This window comes from Colletes latitarsis, chromosome 5 (assembly GCF_051014445.1).
Source record: "Colletes latitarsis isolate SP2378_abdomen chromosome 5, iyColLati1, whole genome shotgun sequence".
Classification (NCBI taxonomy): Eukaryota; Metazoa; Arthropoda; class Insecta; order Hymenoptera; family Colletidae; genus Colletes; species Colletes latitarsis.
Genome location: NC_135138.1, coordinates 34,527,640 through 34,546,394, shown reverse-complemented (window position 1 = coordinate 34,546,394; position 18,755 = coordinate 34,527,640). Strand labels below are relative to the sequence as shown.

Genomic DNA, 18,755 nt, shown 5'->3' with positions numbered 1-18,755 from the left:
TTGGCAACACCCCTATAAAATCCTGACGTAAATACTATCATGAATTTATGAGTAGAATTACAAAAAACGATTCAGAATATGTAAAATTCGCAGCCAATAAATTTTTGAACCAAAACTTAATGGAACATTTAAATGCTACAAAGTAGAATGGATGAAAGGATTGATTCACAGTGTGCAATATTAATTGTAAAGCTCCTTTTGATCTTTAATTTCGTTTAAAAGTAATGTATGAAAAATACAATTTTCATTAGATACTATTTTAAATGCTATACAGGGTGTTCCCTGGGGAAAATTTTAATGGGGGATTCTAGAGGCTAAAATAAGACGAAAATCAAGAATACCTATTTGTTGATGGAGGCTTCGTTAAAAAGTTATTAACAATTAAATTCAAAAATTTCAAATCGTTCTAAAAAAATTATTTTCGGTTGCAAGAGTCGATTACAATCATTTTTCGTCATTACACATGCCCCCGAAATCCAACGCATATTCGAGAAAAAAATTCCTTACCGAAAATGTCATGTCTGACCATACCATTGATATGTTTCCCTGAAATTTTTCGAAAATTTTTTTCAATCGTTTTAAAAAAAATATTTTTGGCTGCGGGGGTCAATTATAATAATTTTTGGTGAATAGACATACCCCCAAAATTCTACGCATTTTCGAGAAAAAAATTCATTAAGGGCAAAACTTTAAACGTCAATAACTTTTTAACGAAATCTCCATTAACAAATTAGTATTCTTCATTTTCGTCTTGTCTTGGCCTCTAGAATCCCCCATTAAAATTTTTCCCAGAGATGGCCGGAACACCCTGTTTACGTAAGTACAGTCGAAAATTTAATCTAAATAAGTATTGTTCTTTCGTAAGCGCGATAAAGATTTAATCCGCATTAGAACGGTGGAAAGGCCCGACAAATATTAAGATTACGTTTATGAAAATCGCTTCGGGTGTCGGTCAAGAGCGGTGGAGAAAAAAAACCTTGGTACAAGTACTCCGTTTCATTTGCTTAAGCTTAATGGTCTTTTCTGCTACACAAGGAAGCTTCAGAATGCGAGCCTTAATCTTTCCCATAAAACACTGATTGTGGATTGACTTTTAAATGCCTTGGAAGCACGGGAGAAAATAGCAGCCAGACCCTAGTACCGTCTGGCACGAAACTCGCGAAGTTTCTTATTTTTCTTCCTCTGTTTCATTCCTTTTCAAGGAGAAACAATGCTTGTAACTTTACATTTCTTTGCCTGGCTTGTACCAAAGGAAAATTTACTACCGTTCAGTGCTTCGCTACTGGTATTATCCACTGCATTGACTAAGTCCAACTATTTACATTGTACCATTCGTCATAATATGAAGCATGAAATTATTCAAATTTTCATAATTATTTCCGGGTGACCGTACTACTAGTTTAATATTTGGAGTTTCTAGAATCGATGAATAAATTCAAAGGGAACACATTAAGACAGCGTTTTTTATTTGTTTGGAAATAAATTTCTTTCAATTTTTCACGAATGTCAACGTATCTTCCAAATAAGCCCTATGAAAATTAAACTAACAAAAGCATTAATTCATTTTTAAACGTAGAATTTAAGCAAGAAAGTAAACATTGATACGAAGCGAAAAGCTGTTCATATTATAAAATCGTTTGTAACACAGCTTAATGTACAAAAGTAATTAAAAGTAATTAATGAATTTCAAATTGTACAAACTTTTATTGGACGTTATATTAAAAGCAACGGTTACGTAAAAATTCCCGTTGAAGGTGATTCATATAATAATATTAAATTATTCTTTATTACTGTCGCTGACTGCCTGCATTTAATTTAAAACGAGTACAAACAATGTATTATTTTTCACTTACTCGAAACACGGAGGACGCATTCTATGTCATTAAAATAATAATAATTTTGATCAATTAATTGATATTTCTGACATAAATATGAACTAATTGTTTCCTCTTTAATTAACACACATGATTATTAAAATCAAAGAGTACAAGCTGAATATACTGTAATTAACTGTAGGAGTATTACTGAGAGAATAAAAAGATCGTATTAAAGTAATTGCTTCTAACCCATAGTGATTGATTACCAAGGAATGAATCAATTTTAATCAAATGCACCTCAAATGGACTGTCTGCACAATTATATTTGTAATGTGTCAATTACTGTGCAATATGCATCGAAGAGGAAGATATTTAATAACATAGCAAACGATCCTTCTCATCAAATAATTACAATATTGTTATTTAATTGTGTATCATTATAATTTTACGTAACACAGTACATTTACGTTTACAAATCAGTAAGATGAGATACTAAATTACTCGGTTAATTAACAACTGTTCAACGATGTCACCGAAATTAACACTTTTAATTTATGATTGATAGAACACGCTTAAGATCACAAAAGACGGTAAACTTGGAATATCAGAGCACTTAAAGAGACTTAAAGAATTCAAACTTTCTACACGAAGAATGTCCAGGAAGAAACTAAATACGATTTAAACTTTCACCTGACAGCGTAAAATATTTGTATAATTGATGGAATCAACTTGACCTGAATAAAAAACTGGGTGGAATTACACCTACTTAAATAAATTAATAAAATAGCTAGTAATTGATTAATATAATGTTCTGTTTTTACATATTTAACTTCTTTACACTTCCACAAGAATAGTATTCACCAAGAAAATTCGCTAGGATCCTTTTGAAAATCCAAAAAGGAACTTTTCCTTTAATAATGGCAAGCATGGAATGTCAAGCTTAGCTACGCCATAAATTTCCCGTTGTTTATGATAATTCAAGGATATGGTCTAGTATGGCAATGCAGAATAGTATACTGAAGCAACATTTCGCCATAAATTTGCGTGCGTACGTTCTTCGCGTGAAGCAAGACAACGTTTTCGCGGGAACTTAAAAAGTGAAAATAATACATACGCAAAATATTATTTAAATGCAACGTTAATCCAATCATTATCGTTCTTTAATTATAAATAAATATTTTAACTAAGGTGTCATTCTTAATATTCTGTTATTTTATTCTATTCAAATTACTTTTGTACATATGACAATAATTTTAAGCTACATTTTTACGAATACAATTTTGAGAATGTTATGAAGGACATTGGAAAATTAACGCGACTACCAGGCATTCGCCAAAAGGGAAATAAATTTAAAATATCGTAAAGCACGATCGTCTGGAAGGAAATTGCCAAACTTGAAAGGCCTAAGAGCAGATGCTATTAAAGCAGGATAGTTTTCATATAGTAGCATACGAGTAAGCTTCCGCTGTTAGAAGAACCATAGCCTCGGAAAGCCAGGATTATATTCTCAAGAGTTTGCCAGTTTTCGATTCTCATTTAAAGGACTTAATGGCGCGTACTGGAGAGGGAGGGAAAAAATAGAAGAGGAACATGGAAAAGGAAATAAAGCACATAGAATCAAATAGGAAGAAAAAGCTCGTGATAAAATTAGTAAGAGAATTAACAAGGAAGAAAAACATTACTCGGGAGTTATCAAACCGTCGACACTCTAATTCTCCTCTTTCACAATTTCTGAATAGCCATTGAAAATCGTTTCACTAAAGGAATACTAGAATATTTGAAACCCTTTCTGTATTATACAGAGTGTTTGGCCACCCCTGGGAAAAATTTTAATGGAAGATTCAAAATAAGACGAAAGTCAAGAATATCAATTTATTGACTGAGACTTCGTTAGTAAGTTAGTAAATTATTAAAAAATTTCAAATCGTTCTGAAAAAATTATTTTCGGTTGCAGGAGTCGATTACAATCATTTTTTGTCATTACACATACCCCCGAAATCCTATGCATTTTCAAGAAAAAAATTCAAGAAGGTGCCTAAATTTTTCGACGAAAAAGAAAAATTTCAAATCGTTTTGAAAAAATTATTTTCAGTTGCAGGAGTCGATTACAATCATTTTTGGTTATTACACATATCCCCGAAATCCTATGCGTTTTTAAGAAAAAAATTCAGCACGGGCGGAACTATAAATGTTAATAATTTTTAAAGAAGCCTCCATCAACAAATTGGTATTCTTGATTTTCGTTCTATTTTGACCTCTAGAATCTCCCATTAAAATTTTTCCCAGGGTTGACCGAACACCCTGTATTTCTAATCATCAGCAAAATCATTATGCAAGAATTTTAAACAGAAAGATAAAACGTACACATTCTCTACCTTTCCTAACGATGAAAAAAATTTAACGAAGCCTCCTTCGTTATAAATCACATTAACAACGCGCATCATTATATTTGAAATAATATATTTACGAAAATTCGTGCAAGTAATTATTATCTGGAATAAAAATATCATAAAAGATACGCGGGTATTACTGTGACGTGTTCGTTGCTGTTAATTAACTCTGTTCTTTAATTAAAGGAACCGGTAACTCGACGTGTGTCTTAATTAATTCGATCCCCGAACAAATCACTTCCGTCGACGGTGACGTAAAATATCAATAAAACATCGACAGTAAAACACGGTTTTATAACTAGAGAGGAACTATTTCTTTTTCTCGCGAGGCTCTGAAAATCTTGTATGCCTTCTTCGTTGTTTTATGCCGTACATTTTAGGAACCGCTAAAGTGGAAGGATAGAGAGATAAAAAAGTCGAGAACGAAGCCAGAAGAGAGGCCTCCGTGGAATGGGGGGGATCATAAAACGGTAACGCCACGCGATTTCTGCGCCCGGGCCATCTTCTCCCCATTTAACCATCCCCGTGGCCCGGCAGTTTGATCCAGTTATCCACGCGGGGGAACGCTCCTCCAGACGGATTAAATGTAACTTCTACTCTCGCACGTGCGCATAAAAATACCGATCATAAAATAAAATAACGCTAGGTGGCCCGGCATTGCTCGTCTATCGCCCAGGAAAAAGTGATTTGCGCTACGAAAAGAATACGTTCCCCGTCTTTTCTCGAACGCCACGCGATAGAAAGGGCGCATCCATTATTCCATGATCCCCTCTAACGCTGCATAATCTGCCCCGATAGCAGATAGAAACGTTCGGGAGTATTCAAAGGCGGCGCGGAACGAATCTCGGTAATTTCTAGCTCGATAGGCAAGCAACTCGATTTGTAATTGGACGCGTTTAATTGATAATAGTTTGTAACGCATGAAACGCACGCCCGCAGATACAATTAAATATCAACGTGCAGCACTATTCGCTCGAATAACTACAGGTGGAAATATTTTACCACTGATGGGTGAACGTAAATCTTACGCTATGGTCTCCGGTCATCGTGAACATTAATATGTTTCGTTATGGAGCTTGTGTTACTTGTGGGTTATTAAATTGTTTCGTTACGAAAACTTTCGTAACATGAAGGGAAATTAAATAGAATTTCAAATAGAATGGGCAGAAATAATAAGAGTTTTAGAAAAATCACAAACACACAGACTTTAAATTTTATACTATTGATAATAAAAGGAAAGTTTAAATCGAAATACGAGATATTTTGATCAGAATTTATTTGCACAGTTAGCATATATTTCATATTTAAATCTTTCTAGCTTTCTAAATTTTTTTTTTAAATATCGATGTTTATTCTAAATGTCAAATGGGAGAAATTTGGTATCGTGACTTGTTAATGGATAAAAAGAAAGAACAGTTGGCGAGAATGACACGAAAATTGATACGTTATTGGCCGACGCTTGTAATAATGTATTCGACAATTAGACACTAGCAATATTTAGAATCGCGCAGTATTTCGAGAAATGCGTGCACGATGCTTTTGTTACATTGTATTCATTATGATCTCGTTACCGACGAATTTAATTAATCTAATTAAACAACACGAATATAAACCAGAGAATGTTTTGTCGTTGAAAATAATCCCCACGAGTCGAAATTACAATGAATCAGGATGAAATGGTTCCCCTTACTTTTAACGAGAATACTGGTTATCATTCACGTTACTGTTAACAAGCACGTGTATTTCGTTCGAGAAAACACGTTTTGTTTCCGTGAGTTTCCCTCGGTTCGAATTTCATATTTGCTCGAAATAATGTTACAACTGTCTTTTTAACGAATTGAAAACGCGTTTATACTTTTCGTTTAAAGTTAATGTAAATACGCGCTTGAAACTTTATGAAGTCAACGGGGAATTTAATCTCGTAGACAATAATCAATATTTCTTGAGAACGCGTCATTGGAAACAGCAATTTCGAGGCGATAATTAAAAACTATTTTAAATATTTAAACATTGAAATTGTGCCTGTCGCGTGATGTTTGTTATTGCACTCATATTATGCAACGATGATATCTAAAAACTACAACTTTTAATTATGAATTATTCACACAACGCTGTACACATTATTCTATTATTAATTAATGCTCCACTTAATAGCGCGAATATGTAGCAATTTTCTATGAACTGAAACGTTTGACAAACACATGAATACTTTACGTATCGCATGTATAAGCAAATAAATTTATAAACTTTGTCATTCCTCCTTTTATGTTCATTTCCATTTATTTTCGAATTTTCACCCAGTCACGCGAGACTCGTTTGATCAGCGATACAATGTTATTGTACAAACAGCTAAGATTTACGTGTATTAAAAGATTGAAGTTAAATTTCAGTTAAAATTATTCTAAATTGCAAAAAGATAAGTAAAAAAAACAGTTTGCAAAGTGTTAATCTTCCCTCGAATATCTAAACATTCCTCGCGAAAATCCTATTTCAGCGACGGTTTCGTTTACGATTTTAACGCAAGTCCGTGACGCGCGACAAGGGCCATCGAACAGCTCGACGAAAAAGAACGGTGGCACCGTAAATCAGTAGATTAGTTCATAATGAGATTAGCCTAATAAATCGTCGTTCTCTCCCTCGTTGTACGCGTGCCCTAAATTCGACGCGTTATTAACGACCAACAGTCTCACACGCGCTAGAAACCCGATGATCGTCGATACTTTTCAGTTTCTTGCTGCCTTCATATTTACCGATCGTGTGATTTTCCTTTATCAATTGAAACCCAATCCCTACGGGCTCGTAATTGAAATTACCAGCGAAACGCTATCTATTTTTTTTTTTCACCGTCGTGTAATCGATTGGATTCAATTTGCACAGTAATTATTATCTACTCGGTAAGCGTGTGCACGCGCACCCCATATAACCGCGGACCGTTGGAAAGTTTTTGGAATTTCAGTGAAAAACGGCCGGACGAGCGAATTCGGACGTTAAATGTACGATCCGCGCGTTTCAAGAAACATGAATTATTCGTATACAATGCGATAGCGAAACAATTAGTTTGATTAAGTTTGTAATGGAATTACGTTCCAGAGTGGCACGAGAGTTTCAATAATTATTTTACTGTCGTTGGGTTTCATTTGACTTCACGTAACCCGTAAAGTCAATTTCTAAAGTTTGCCCTCGCGGGGGAAAAGAATGGGACAATTAAATTGTGTGCCCTTAATTCGCTGTCGAATAACCATTTTAAGAAATATTTTCCATTCCCGATACCGATTGCGACGAAGCTATCCAAGGTTACAGTGGAAATCTACAAACTGACTTGCAAGCTTTGGAAATAAAATTATTTTAGAAAGAATTAAATTAATTACGTATCCCAATAGTAAAATCAACGTCACGAATCATTTCATTAAATAAAATCACGGTTAACTCCGGATTCGGAGCAAGAATATTAAACAATTTTATCAGCGGGTCTTTCTCGTTATTTTACATTGAAAATCACGAAACATTTGCTTGAAACAAATTACGAGCGAACGTTCGATATTCGAACATCACGGAATATAACACGTCACGCTGTTCATTACTCGTTTTAAGCCTGAATGCATACATTGAATACCTTAGATATATTTTGATTTTAAAATCACTCGTACGTGCCCGCCGCTGTCTACAGGCGCATGAATATTAATATTCATTACGTTGAAAACGTTCAACAATTATATCGTTGAGGAACGTAACTCGAAAATTAAATTTCATACGTGTATCGACGCATCGAAATATAATACAGTATTTCTGGCCCCGGCAATTTGCTGATTGCTGCTTACTTTGAATAATAATTTATTTAGAAGTTTCGGGACAAACTGCATCGCCACTCCATATCGTCGCGCATAACCTTTTGCCATCTTTTAGGGTTAGTAAACGTGGCACTTGAATATATCCAGGACGGTGTAAGGTGTGGAGTATGTCACATAAAGTGACAGGAAGCGCCAGTAAAATTTCTCATACATGATATATTCTAATAAATACAAACCTGAAATATTCAACCGTGCGTTTCAGGGAAACGTGGAACGCATACGAAATTCTCAGAACTATATAATGCAAAATGACCGTATAACATTGTCACGCGATTTCACATATATGCACTAAGACGAACACGATAGACATTTTTAAACGAAAATATTGGAGAGCTTCAACGTTTACGTCCCCAATTTTCGATGACTTATTTATGCTTGTTCCGCTATCAAATTTTTTAGTCCGTATAAATGGTCCTACCCGTATCAAACATCAACAAAACGACGATAGTTAACGCGAAAGCATAACATTAATTTTTTCTATTAAAAATGTCAAAATAAAATCTAAAACAAATTGAAGAATAGAAATATCTTGGTATCCGTTTTAAAAATTCGATGATATAATTAACGAACCGACCAATCATTGAATGTTATGGGATTTATTATATTTTAAACTAGAGTACTTGGAAACTAACTGCAGCTGCACGGAAAGGTACAATCGGTGGCTGTGCACGATCGACATACAAGGAACGAGACCCGAGTGTAACGCTCATTTTTTAACGAGCTTTCACACAGCGATAGCGCTTGAAATGCTGAAGTTATTGATACGGCTTTATGCTCGAACGGTTAATACCGTAGAGAGATTGAGAGAAATTCCAGCGACGTCAGAGGTAGAAAGGGGAAGCTAGTTCACGCTGCTCGTAAATCGGCGACAAGCCTGGAGGCGTGTCTCTGTGTATTTTATCCCGTAGTTGTGTTTCAAGAATGGGTCAAAGTAAATACGTGTCTATGAAACAAGATGGTCATCATCGACCAATGGATGATACTGTTTATGATTGTCTCTTAGAGCTATCGTAACAAAGGCGATGTCAAGTGTTCAGACGAATAGTCTGGACACGAATGGTCCCGGTGCAAACTCCCGCTGGAACTTCTATCGATCTTCCTACGTTCGATTAGCGACCATTTAACGTTTAACTTATTGTTTTGGGAGTGTCTAGTAATTAATTTAACCCTTGAAAAAAAAAATTCTTAGATGCCTAAATTTTTCGAAAAAATTTTTTTTCAAATCGTTCTGGAAAAATTATTTTTAGCTGTGGGGGTCAATTACAATCATTTTTGGTGAATATACATACCCTCGAAATCCTAACCATTTTCGAGAAAAAAATTCTTAGATGCCTAAATTTTTCGAAAAAAAATTTTTTCAAATCGTTCTGGAAAAATTATTTTTAGCTGTGGGGGTCAATTACAATCATTTTTGGTGAATAGACATACCCTCGAAATCCTAACCATTTTCGAGAAAAAAATTCCTTAGCGAAAATATCATGTCTGACCATACCGTTGATATGTTCCCCTGAAATTTTATGCGTATCTTTAAAACATCATAACTTCTGAACGGATTGGAGGATTTTCATTTTTCAAAAGGCAAACTACGCGTATTTTAACAGAGAATATGTAGAAATTTTGACAATATTGAAACAGTTGTTCTTTGATCCCGTAAAGTGAGAGAAACCCCACAAAAGTGGACCAATTTTCAAACGTCCATAACTGCTACAATAGTCAATGGATTTCTTTGAATTTGAAAGTAATCTTATCCGAATTGATCGTTTCATTGCTCGATAACAACTCATAAAACATGATGGTCTTTCAATACTATTAAACGCACAGCATACTACCAGCTTCCAGAATCGCTTGACCGGGTTCATTCCCGTTGGGAATTATAGTAAGTGTTCATTTATTATCATTGATAATTAATCTACAATAGTATACCCAATCAATTGGATACCCAATCAATTGGCTGAGCAAATAATTGCAACCTGATACTTGTTGCAGATTGCTTTTCCGTTCGGTGGGAGATCCACAATCAAACTTAAAAATATAAAGGGTCAGAGGTCTAACAAAAATCGCGAAAAAATTTGAGACTTCCAACATTCTCCCACCTCTAGAAATTGTTAATAAAAATTGAAATATTGAACTTTTCACGACTATTCGACATTTGTCAAGGAATAAAGAATTTATTCGAAGGGATTACAATTTAAATAACAGATTCTCCTGGTCTGCAATCCTTCCCTCCCTTATATTTGCCACTGTTAGAATGATGAAACTCTCACTCTCGATACTGTGCCCACTAGAGAGTCGTACTTTCGATACCAAATCTTGAGAGTAAAACTCTCATCCGTACCCGGATATAACTCTCGTGCAACGGAAAGTCGATAGTACGTTCCCAGTCTAAGACAGGTTAAGGGAAGAGAAATACAACTGAGAAGTCACGAAAAAGGATGGAGGATACGTGGAAGAGAACAGGCTAGCTTTCAGGACGATCGAACGGGGTTTTCTAATTTATGATCGCCGCAGTCTATCGAGTGAAGTCAAGAAACCATCGAATTTGAAGTGCAATTTAACACGCCAGTATTCTCTTAAGAACACCACACTAATAACAAAGTACAACTATTTATATTTATATTATAATTTTTTTCTCGAAAATGAGCAGGATTTCAGGGGTGTATGTATTCACCAAAAATACTTATAATTGACCCTTGCAACTAAAAATAATTTTTCCAAAATGATTTGAAACTTTTCAATTTTCAGGGTAACAGTTATATTTTCGGTAATGAATTTTTTTCTCGAAAGTGCGTAGGAATTCGGGGGTAGGTCTATTCACCAAAAATTATTGTAATTGACCCCGTGCAACCAAAAATAATTTTTCCAGAACGATTTGGAAAAATCTTTTTTCGCCGAAAAATTTCAGGGAAACATGTCAACGTACGGTCAGACATTACATTTTTGGTATGGAAAGGCCAAGGGTGGCCGAACACCCTGTATATTTAACTCTAGAACTATCAAAGCAGTCAAAATAATAAAAAATTGACTCGACTGAATTTTTGAAGAATTTTCTATAAAAGGACGAATAAATATCGCGTATCCATCGTTTTAATTTCTTTGGTACAAACAAATACACTATAACTGTCGTTAGTTCCGTTACTAAAAATCTGCAACATCCCGATCGTAATAGTTTCCGACAGAATTTACGTATTCGTCTAGCAGGGTCTAGTTTTGCGATGTATTCGGGGTTGGAAGCCGATAAATTCATCAGAATCGCGGTGTCAGGGGTGGAACCGATGCCTCCGTAAGGTGGCGCAGTTTTATTCGAGGTTTTCTCACGGCTGAAGTTGTAACGCGGGAACGTGTGCAGTCGTGAAAATTATATAGGACGTCGGGAAAAGGAAAAAGAGAAGGAGCCCCGGGTCTCCCTGTGGCGAGTTGCACTTGTAAATGCGCGTCTCTCACGGTACACCAGTCCCCGAGTCTGCCCGCCACACCCCCGTCTATAACCCGCCGAACGTGTATGTACGCCGGGGTATATGGGCGCCGGAAGGTAGGCGGCTGCTAGCTACACTGGGAACACAGTTCTTGCATTAGCCAAAGAAAGATTTCTAGCGAGTAAAGCGAGAGATTCCTGCTAACTGGCCCTGGGTGGAACGAAGAAAGGATCCCGTGCAGATACCGGCGGGTTCTTACCGGAGGCGTGGTACCGGTTTCTGTCGTTGATCCTTGCCGGTTGTATCGTTCTGCGGGACTCCGGGCTCGTGGATACACTTTTGGCGGCTGCCCGGTGGCGAAGGGAGCAGCGGGAGGGAAGAAACGCAAGAAAAGGACTCGTTTCAACAACGATTACCACCGTTGCTCGGCGGTCCCGCGATTTCAATGGCGACGCCCGAACTTATAAAGTTCCGTCTTTGATTAATGCGTAAGTTTCTTTCGGCCGCTGTTCCCCGGAAGGGCTGAAAGACCCACGGCTGAAGGGACTCGATTCAGAGTCGCCCCCGAAGGATATTTATCGGCTGTTACGTGCCGTGTCGTTTACCCTCCAAGGAACTCCGAAATATAGATTTAACGAACTTATTTATGTCCCTCGCGACACGCAACTTGAGCGAATATTGCTGTCGAACAGATACACAACACATAAAATACACACGGTTCAAGTTCTCGAAATAAGATTGTAAGTGAAGTGGGAGACTCGAGAATGCATACGTAAAATTACAAAACACATCTGGCATGCAGAATTTACAGGGCACTTAGTGTAAACATACCGTTTTCGGACATCACTAAAGTATACGAAAAGTCAACAGGCTTTCCACGCTGTATACAATTTTTTATGTATATAATTTCTGAGTTAGACGAAAAAATTATATAGACGAGTCAAATGCCTAATGAACACGCAACAATTTCACCCCCCATTAAAAATAAATACTCCAAATTTTCTGAACAGAATAAAATTTGACTCTATCGTTACATTAAACAATTTTTGATCGGTGAGAGGCATCCTTACAGAGATTTGACACGATAAATAGTATACAGAGCTAACACAAACTCTTCGAGCACATAAATCGGCAAACACAAAGACACTTATTGACCAGAGAAGGCGAACTCGGTTGCTCTCTTTCCGACCATTGTACGTACGAGGAAAATCTCCCAACGCCGTACAATCCTTCTGCTCGAGTCAACAACGCCGGATCCTTATTTCTCCCTCCTTGTATATTTGTCTTATTGACCGCAGCACTCGTGGTAGTTCGAGTTGAACTAGCGTGGACCGTATTCCACGTTCGCGGGTTAAACAAACATCCGTTCCGGGGACCATGGAATCGGAAACTCGAACGCGCGCGAAAGAATACGGTCCCTGAACTCCGGAAGTCTCGGAACTCGGTAACGAAGACGGAAAAACGGCCGATTCTACGCGTAGTTCGCTAGTTTGCTAAATGCTCTCGAACGGATGCGCCCCAGTCTCGAGTCAGATTCACCGGGGAAGTTTGAAACTAATGACCGGATGGTGTCGATGATGCTTCGCTTTTAAGGATCCGCCTCGACTCGTTCGCCGATCTTCACCGGTTGCGGAGAACCTTCCAGCGTCGGGTTAACTTCGCGAGACAAGGACCGTTTCGTAAACGTTCGATCGGAACCCTCGAGTTCAGAATTCCGGGGTTCTTAATCGATTCGCGAACTGGAAGTAGTTGTTCCCGTCGAGTGCCCCGTGCGTCGGACACCGAACTAGTTCTGGTTAATCCGTTTTTGCGTTCCACTGACACGAAGTATAGCTAGTAGATTAGCCTGCCCCGACGGACCAATTATAAATAATTATTCATCGAACGCCACGTAACGATTAGGGCGAGCATACGACGCGTTCACGTGCGCGATCGATCTCGAAAGTTTACTAACTTAACCCCTTAACGCTCATAGTTTTCGAATTAACGATTTCTTTATTGGATTTGTTTCTAATTACAATGTTGTATCTGACGTGTAATTTGAAAGAGAACAAACATTGACATCCCTTGAACTGTTAGATTAAACAAATATCGCTTTTCAAAGCAGACAGACTCGGGCATGAACGTTGAGGGGTTAAATTGTAAGTGTACCTTTCATATTGGAAATTAGTTTTATTACGGAGCATCGAAAGTTACTCTTGAAAATATATACAGTTAACATAGTAAGTTTTTCAGATATTTTAGCTAAATTTAGTCGTGAAATATTTTTACGAATGGACCGAAGTTGTGTAGTTTATCTGATAAAAAAAATATATGGAGTAATAATATTTACATATTACAGAGGAGCCTCATTCGTTGAAGCGTTGTGTATATTTCCGTGCAATTTTATTCACACTGACAGCTGCAGCGAGAAGAAATATAGGAGCATGTGAAAGTACTCGTGTGAAATTGTACTTTGCTAAAAACAATGTGAAATACACTTTGCAATTATTATTCATTTACACCGCTACGTATACTAGTTTATATACGTGTGTAGCTATCTGTCAACTTATCTAAACTCGTTTAAACCTGGAAAACAACAAATTTCTAAGTTTTGCGATTTTTTGATGAATCACAGTTCGTCGACAGGAAAAGAAAGAAAAGGATTTTGATGTTTCGGTGACTTTCCAAGCAGTAACTAGACCGTTTATGATATTAAACATTAGAGTATGCAGTTTCGTTCTATTTTGTCTGGCAAAGTTATGACGATTTAAAGCGAGCAATGAATTTCCGCTGTTTAGTAGGAAATCTGATTTATGCCGTCGGCATTAGCGTCACCCAAGATATATTACAAAGAGTTACTATTGTACGGTCGGTCTTACATAAGCAATTTTTACTTTTTCTGATGTCAGTTTCATTAAGATGTCTTTACCCGTTCGAATGTCATTGATTTAGTTGGATTTTAAAATATTAACAACGGAAATTCATAACGAATACATAGACTAACGAATGCAAGAAACATTTGACAAATTAATGGTGTGAATTCCCAGTCAGAATTAAATTACAAGTAAAATTTAATCAGTTTATCTATTTTCATCGCCAGGCACCTATACACTACTATGATCGTTGAAAACTTTAGTATTATTTTCACACTATAAAACTGTATTAATACAGAAAAGAATTAATAATGAATCAGAGACTTTTGAAAAATACAAAAAGTATTGCAACAACTGGACTTCTATGTCCATAGAAATTCTAGCAAAAGAAATGCAACGATCATGCGTTTTTGAGTAGTGAACACCGTAGGAATAATCGTTGTTTAATTATGACTGGAATAAGATCGCGTTTCGCGAGGAGCAGAAGCAAGGATTAAAATTGAGGTATTAGAAATAGCAGTCCGCGTCATAGGGTCGCGAGTGAAACTCGTTCTTGGAGGCGGACGGATTAAATGTTGTCGCTTAAATAAACGTCGTTCCCGCCAATAATTAATTAGCGTGCCGTATGAAAGAGGCCAGCCCCCAAAAAGAGGACAATTAATGTTTAAATCGGGTACGTGCCGAGGAGCTCGGCGAGTTATTAATATTTCGTGAAGTGAAATTACTTACCGAGTATCTGGCTAAGAACGGTGCGGCCGTCTTCGCCGAGGCAGGCGCTGCGAGCATCAAAGGGATTTGTGAATTGTACGAATGCATAGCCTTTGTGCATGGATATTCCTGAAACAACAAACGATCGTGACGGTCAAAAACAGTTCAATTCTTTCTTCGAGCGACGCGAATGGGGCGGAACGGAAATACCGTGAAAGATAATAGACGAAAACATTAATTAAAATTGTTTCCATGAATTTTGATGAGGGAGAGAAGTCTCGCAGGGGTGGCATTCGTCTTGGACGCCCAACAAAGCGGAATCGCGATTCTCAACCATCGTACAACACGGTAGTTTCTAAAACATGTCACACGGAAGAAAAAATTACCCAAAACAAATATTTTTTTTTCAATGAAAAATTTTACACCTCGAATTTTTTTCTCGAAAGTGGCTAGGATTTCGGGGGTATGTGTAATGACCAAAAATAATTGTAATTGACCCTCGCAATCGAAAATAATTTTTTTAGAACGATTTGAAATTTTTTTTTTTTCATCCTAAAATTTCATACCTTCTCGAATTTTTTTCTAGAAAGTGGCTAAAATTTCGGGGGTATGTGTAATGACCAAAAATGATTGCAATTGACCCCCGCAATCGAAAATAATTTTTTTAGAACGATTTGAATAATTTTTTCTTCGCCGAAAAATTTCAGTGAAACATATCAACGATGGTCAGACATTACATTTTCTGTAAGGAATTTTCGGTATGGAAAGGCCAAGGGTGGTCGAACACCCTGTATATTTGCATATTTCTTAATCTCATCACGAAATTATAGCATACAGACTGCTATTTGAATAAGATTGTGCAAGTGAGAAATAAATTATTCGTGTCGTGATATAAATTTAAATTCGGAGGCTTGGATTTTGCAGGAATTAAAAATTTTTAGACATATTGACTTTCTAGTTTTTCAAAGTACAATTCGTATTTGAGTCGACAGAATAATTATTATCTTTCTGAACCACGAAGAATCACGAATTTTATTTAATATAACTTTTATTGTAACTTCCAAATTACGATGTATACAAGTTTCCAAAACTTTCTGGAAACCGAATTCAGAATCATCTTCAGATCACATTTAGGAATCGGTTGTGGTTCCTTTGAATAAATTGGTGTCTTCGCTGAAAGTTCGCGAAATGTTCAGTTATTACGTTCACTTTTAAATATACATTTATATCCGCGCAGAACGTTCCCCTCTGTGAAACGCTTGTCGGGAGATTTTATAAATACATCGTCGGGCGTTTAGTTCTCATTCCCGTTTTAAATATGCCATTCCAATACATATTTCACCGAACGTTTTTACCGAAATTACTAAAGCACGTGTGTGTAAAAACGTGGAAAGGTTTAAAATTCCATTTCGAACGAATGTGCGAAATGAACGACAAGCTGTGAGGTACCTTTTATACAAAATTGGAGAGCTTTTAGGTAAACGTCAACGATAAAAAAAAATTCATGATTATTTCCTGACGTGCGTCCATATTTCACTACTTTGTATCACTGTCTAGGAATTTACTTTTCTCATAGAAGCCCAAATAAAAAATTTATTTACTGCTTCTACGTTGTTGGCTGAACATCTAATCGCCAGGCTCGCGACGTTCGTCCGTTTCAACTTCCAAGAAGACGTCCAGTGCACCGAAATTGCACTTTAAAATTCGCTTTGTTAATGAAGGTAGCGCAGTTCACCGAAAACTATTGCCACGATTCGCGTAAAATTTCTGTAAAATAATACCTCGTCCAGAGGGGGAGGGGCAAGTAGTAGCATAAAGTGCTCGACATTTTCAACCCCCCCCCCCCCAACATTATTAACATGTCCGACGCAACTGGCGTGGCTAGATAAGTTTTTTTTAACCGTCACTGTCCGTTTCGGGGGTGGACACGTTTCGTACGAAATATATCTGCATCCAGGCGGCGTATACTCGCGGCCATATATGTATAACCGTGGCAGGAATATATGGAGATTTACATATTTGTTTCAGCATAATGAATTCCATGCATGGTCAGCTGCTAACCACGCAAAAGTTATTACGGCTACACAGATTACAGGTGGCTCCTGCGTTAAAATGAACGTATCTGCCGACTTGCTACGCAGACTGCCCACGGAATCGATGACCCGGGGGTGCCATGTGGTAGCCGATGTAAAATAAAAAAAAAAAAAGAGTAAAAAATACCGGAAAATATCGGCAGAAATTTCAGACGAAAAACGAGCCACGGCTAGGAGGGAGGGGGACTCGAAATATTACGACACGGCCTTTCAAATTTTTTGGCTACTCGAAATTTGTACCGCTGAGTTTCTAATTCGATCGTCACTGTAACTCGTGAATTGGACATCGTCGCGATATTTATAAGCGGAAAAGAGGTTCTCTTCACGGAGATTGATTCGTGACTATGGATTGTTTGGAATTGACAATTGATCTCTCGCGATTAACCCTTTGAATTGTAAATTCATTTACCATGCATCTTGTAATAACTTCATTTTCTACTATCTATTGCTAACGAAATAAAGAATTCACTGGTTTTCAGAAGAGCAAAGAACTAACGAAACTCGAGACAATTCAGAATGTTATAGAAACTGATTTGAACGATTTTTAAAGTTTCCTACGTTAGCGTTTAAAACTATGGTCAATCGTGTGACATTTGTAAGAGGAAACAATTTTCCTGTGAGCGTGGATCGGAGGAATCTTAGAACAATAGAAAAGTCGAGCAGATCGTCCTTTCTGCGAAAACGAAAAGAAAGAAAAAGGGAAGATATTCCATGGCCCCTACACAAAGGTATAAATTATATCTTCTTTACACCAACGAGCCAACGAGGATACAAGCAGACTGTATCCGAGTCTGCCTCACTTTCTCGGGCATCGACAACTTCTGGAAAACTTTCGAGCTTCCTTTACCGCAACGACAATTCGCAATCTCTCCGACGACTGTTTTGTGCAGCACGGGGAAAGAGAACGAGAAGAAAGGCCTCGTGTCCTTATTGCGAATGGTTCGAGTCAACGGAAACGTGAAATTGGAGAAGGTCTGACTTGTCAGACAGAGCGGGTCTCCATTGCGGAATGCCGGACCACGGTGACAGCTGCGCGAAGCAGATTGCACGAATCGAGTGGGCCAAGAACGAGGACTCGAAAATCGTATTAAACCGTGCACACGCGTATTGAGGTCGGTCGGGTTTATTCCACCCTAAATCGATCACTTTCTGTACTCGGGGTCAGAGATTTTGATAAAATTCAAATATATTGTATTCCCCTCGGAATTTCTTGGAAAAAAATACAGAATTTCGAAATTTCTGACTTTCGTCTATTTTTGTTGCGAAAACAGGCCGCATAAATGAATTTCCAACGTCGAAGCTACAAATCCCGTCGAGCTGTTTTTTTGTTTCTATCGAGAACTTTCGGAATAAATTTTCACTCGACTCGTGAAGATTATAAACAAATTTCGATTGCAAATCTCGAAATGTCAAGTACGATTATTATTCTAAGTTTTTGTTTCCTCGATTTTTAGTTTAATGCTACGAATTCGATGCAATTTTATTGAAAGTCCTGACCCTCGGGAAGGTGATCGACGCGACAAGGCATGCATTTCGCTTACGGAATTGTAAAACGCGATAATTCGTAACGTTTGACGCGATACTGTTTGTACGATTTTCGCGGGACAAGGAAAAAACCCGTGGCCCGAGTA

At 37.3% G+C, this 18,755-nt stretch overlaps 1 protein-coding gene across 2 annotated transcripts in view; it reads right to left on the bottom strand.

Moving 5' to 3' along the window:
- Nucleotides 1-18,755, bottom strand: part of LOC143341983 (uncharacterized) — a 174,801-nt gene that overhangs the window by 105,362 nt on the left and 50,684 nt on the right. For both annotated transcript variants that reach the window (XM_076765445.1, XM_076765444.1), the window contains exon 4: nucleotides 15,053-15,160. In XM_076765445.1, the coding sequence (XP_076621560.1) occupies nucleotides 15,053-15,160 (108 nt within the window). The remainder of the gene's footprint in view (nucleotides 1-15,052; nucleotides 15,161-18,755) is intronic.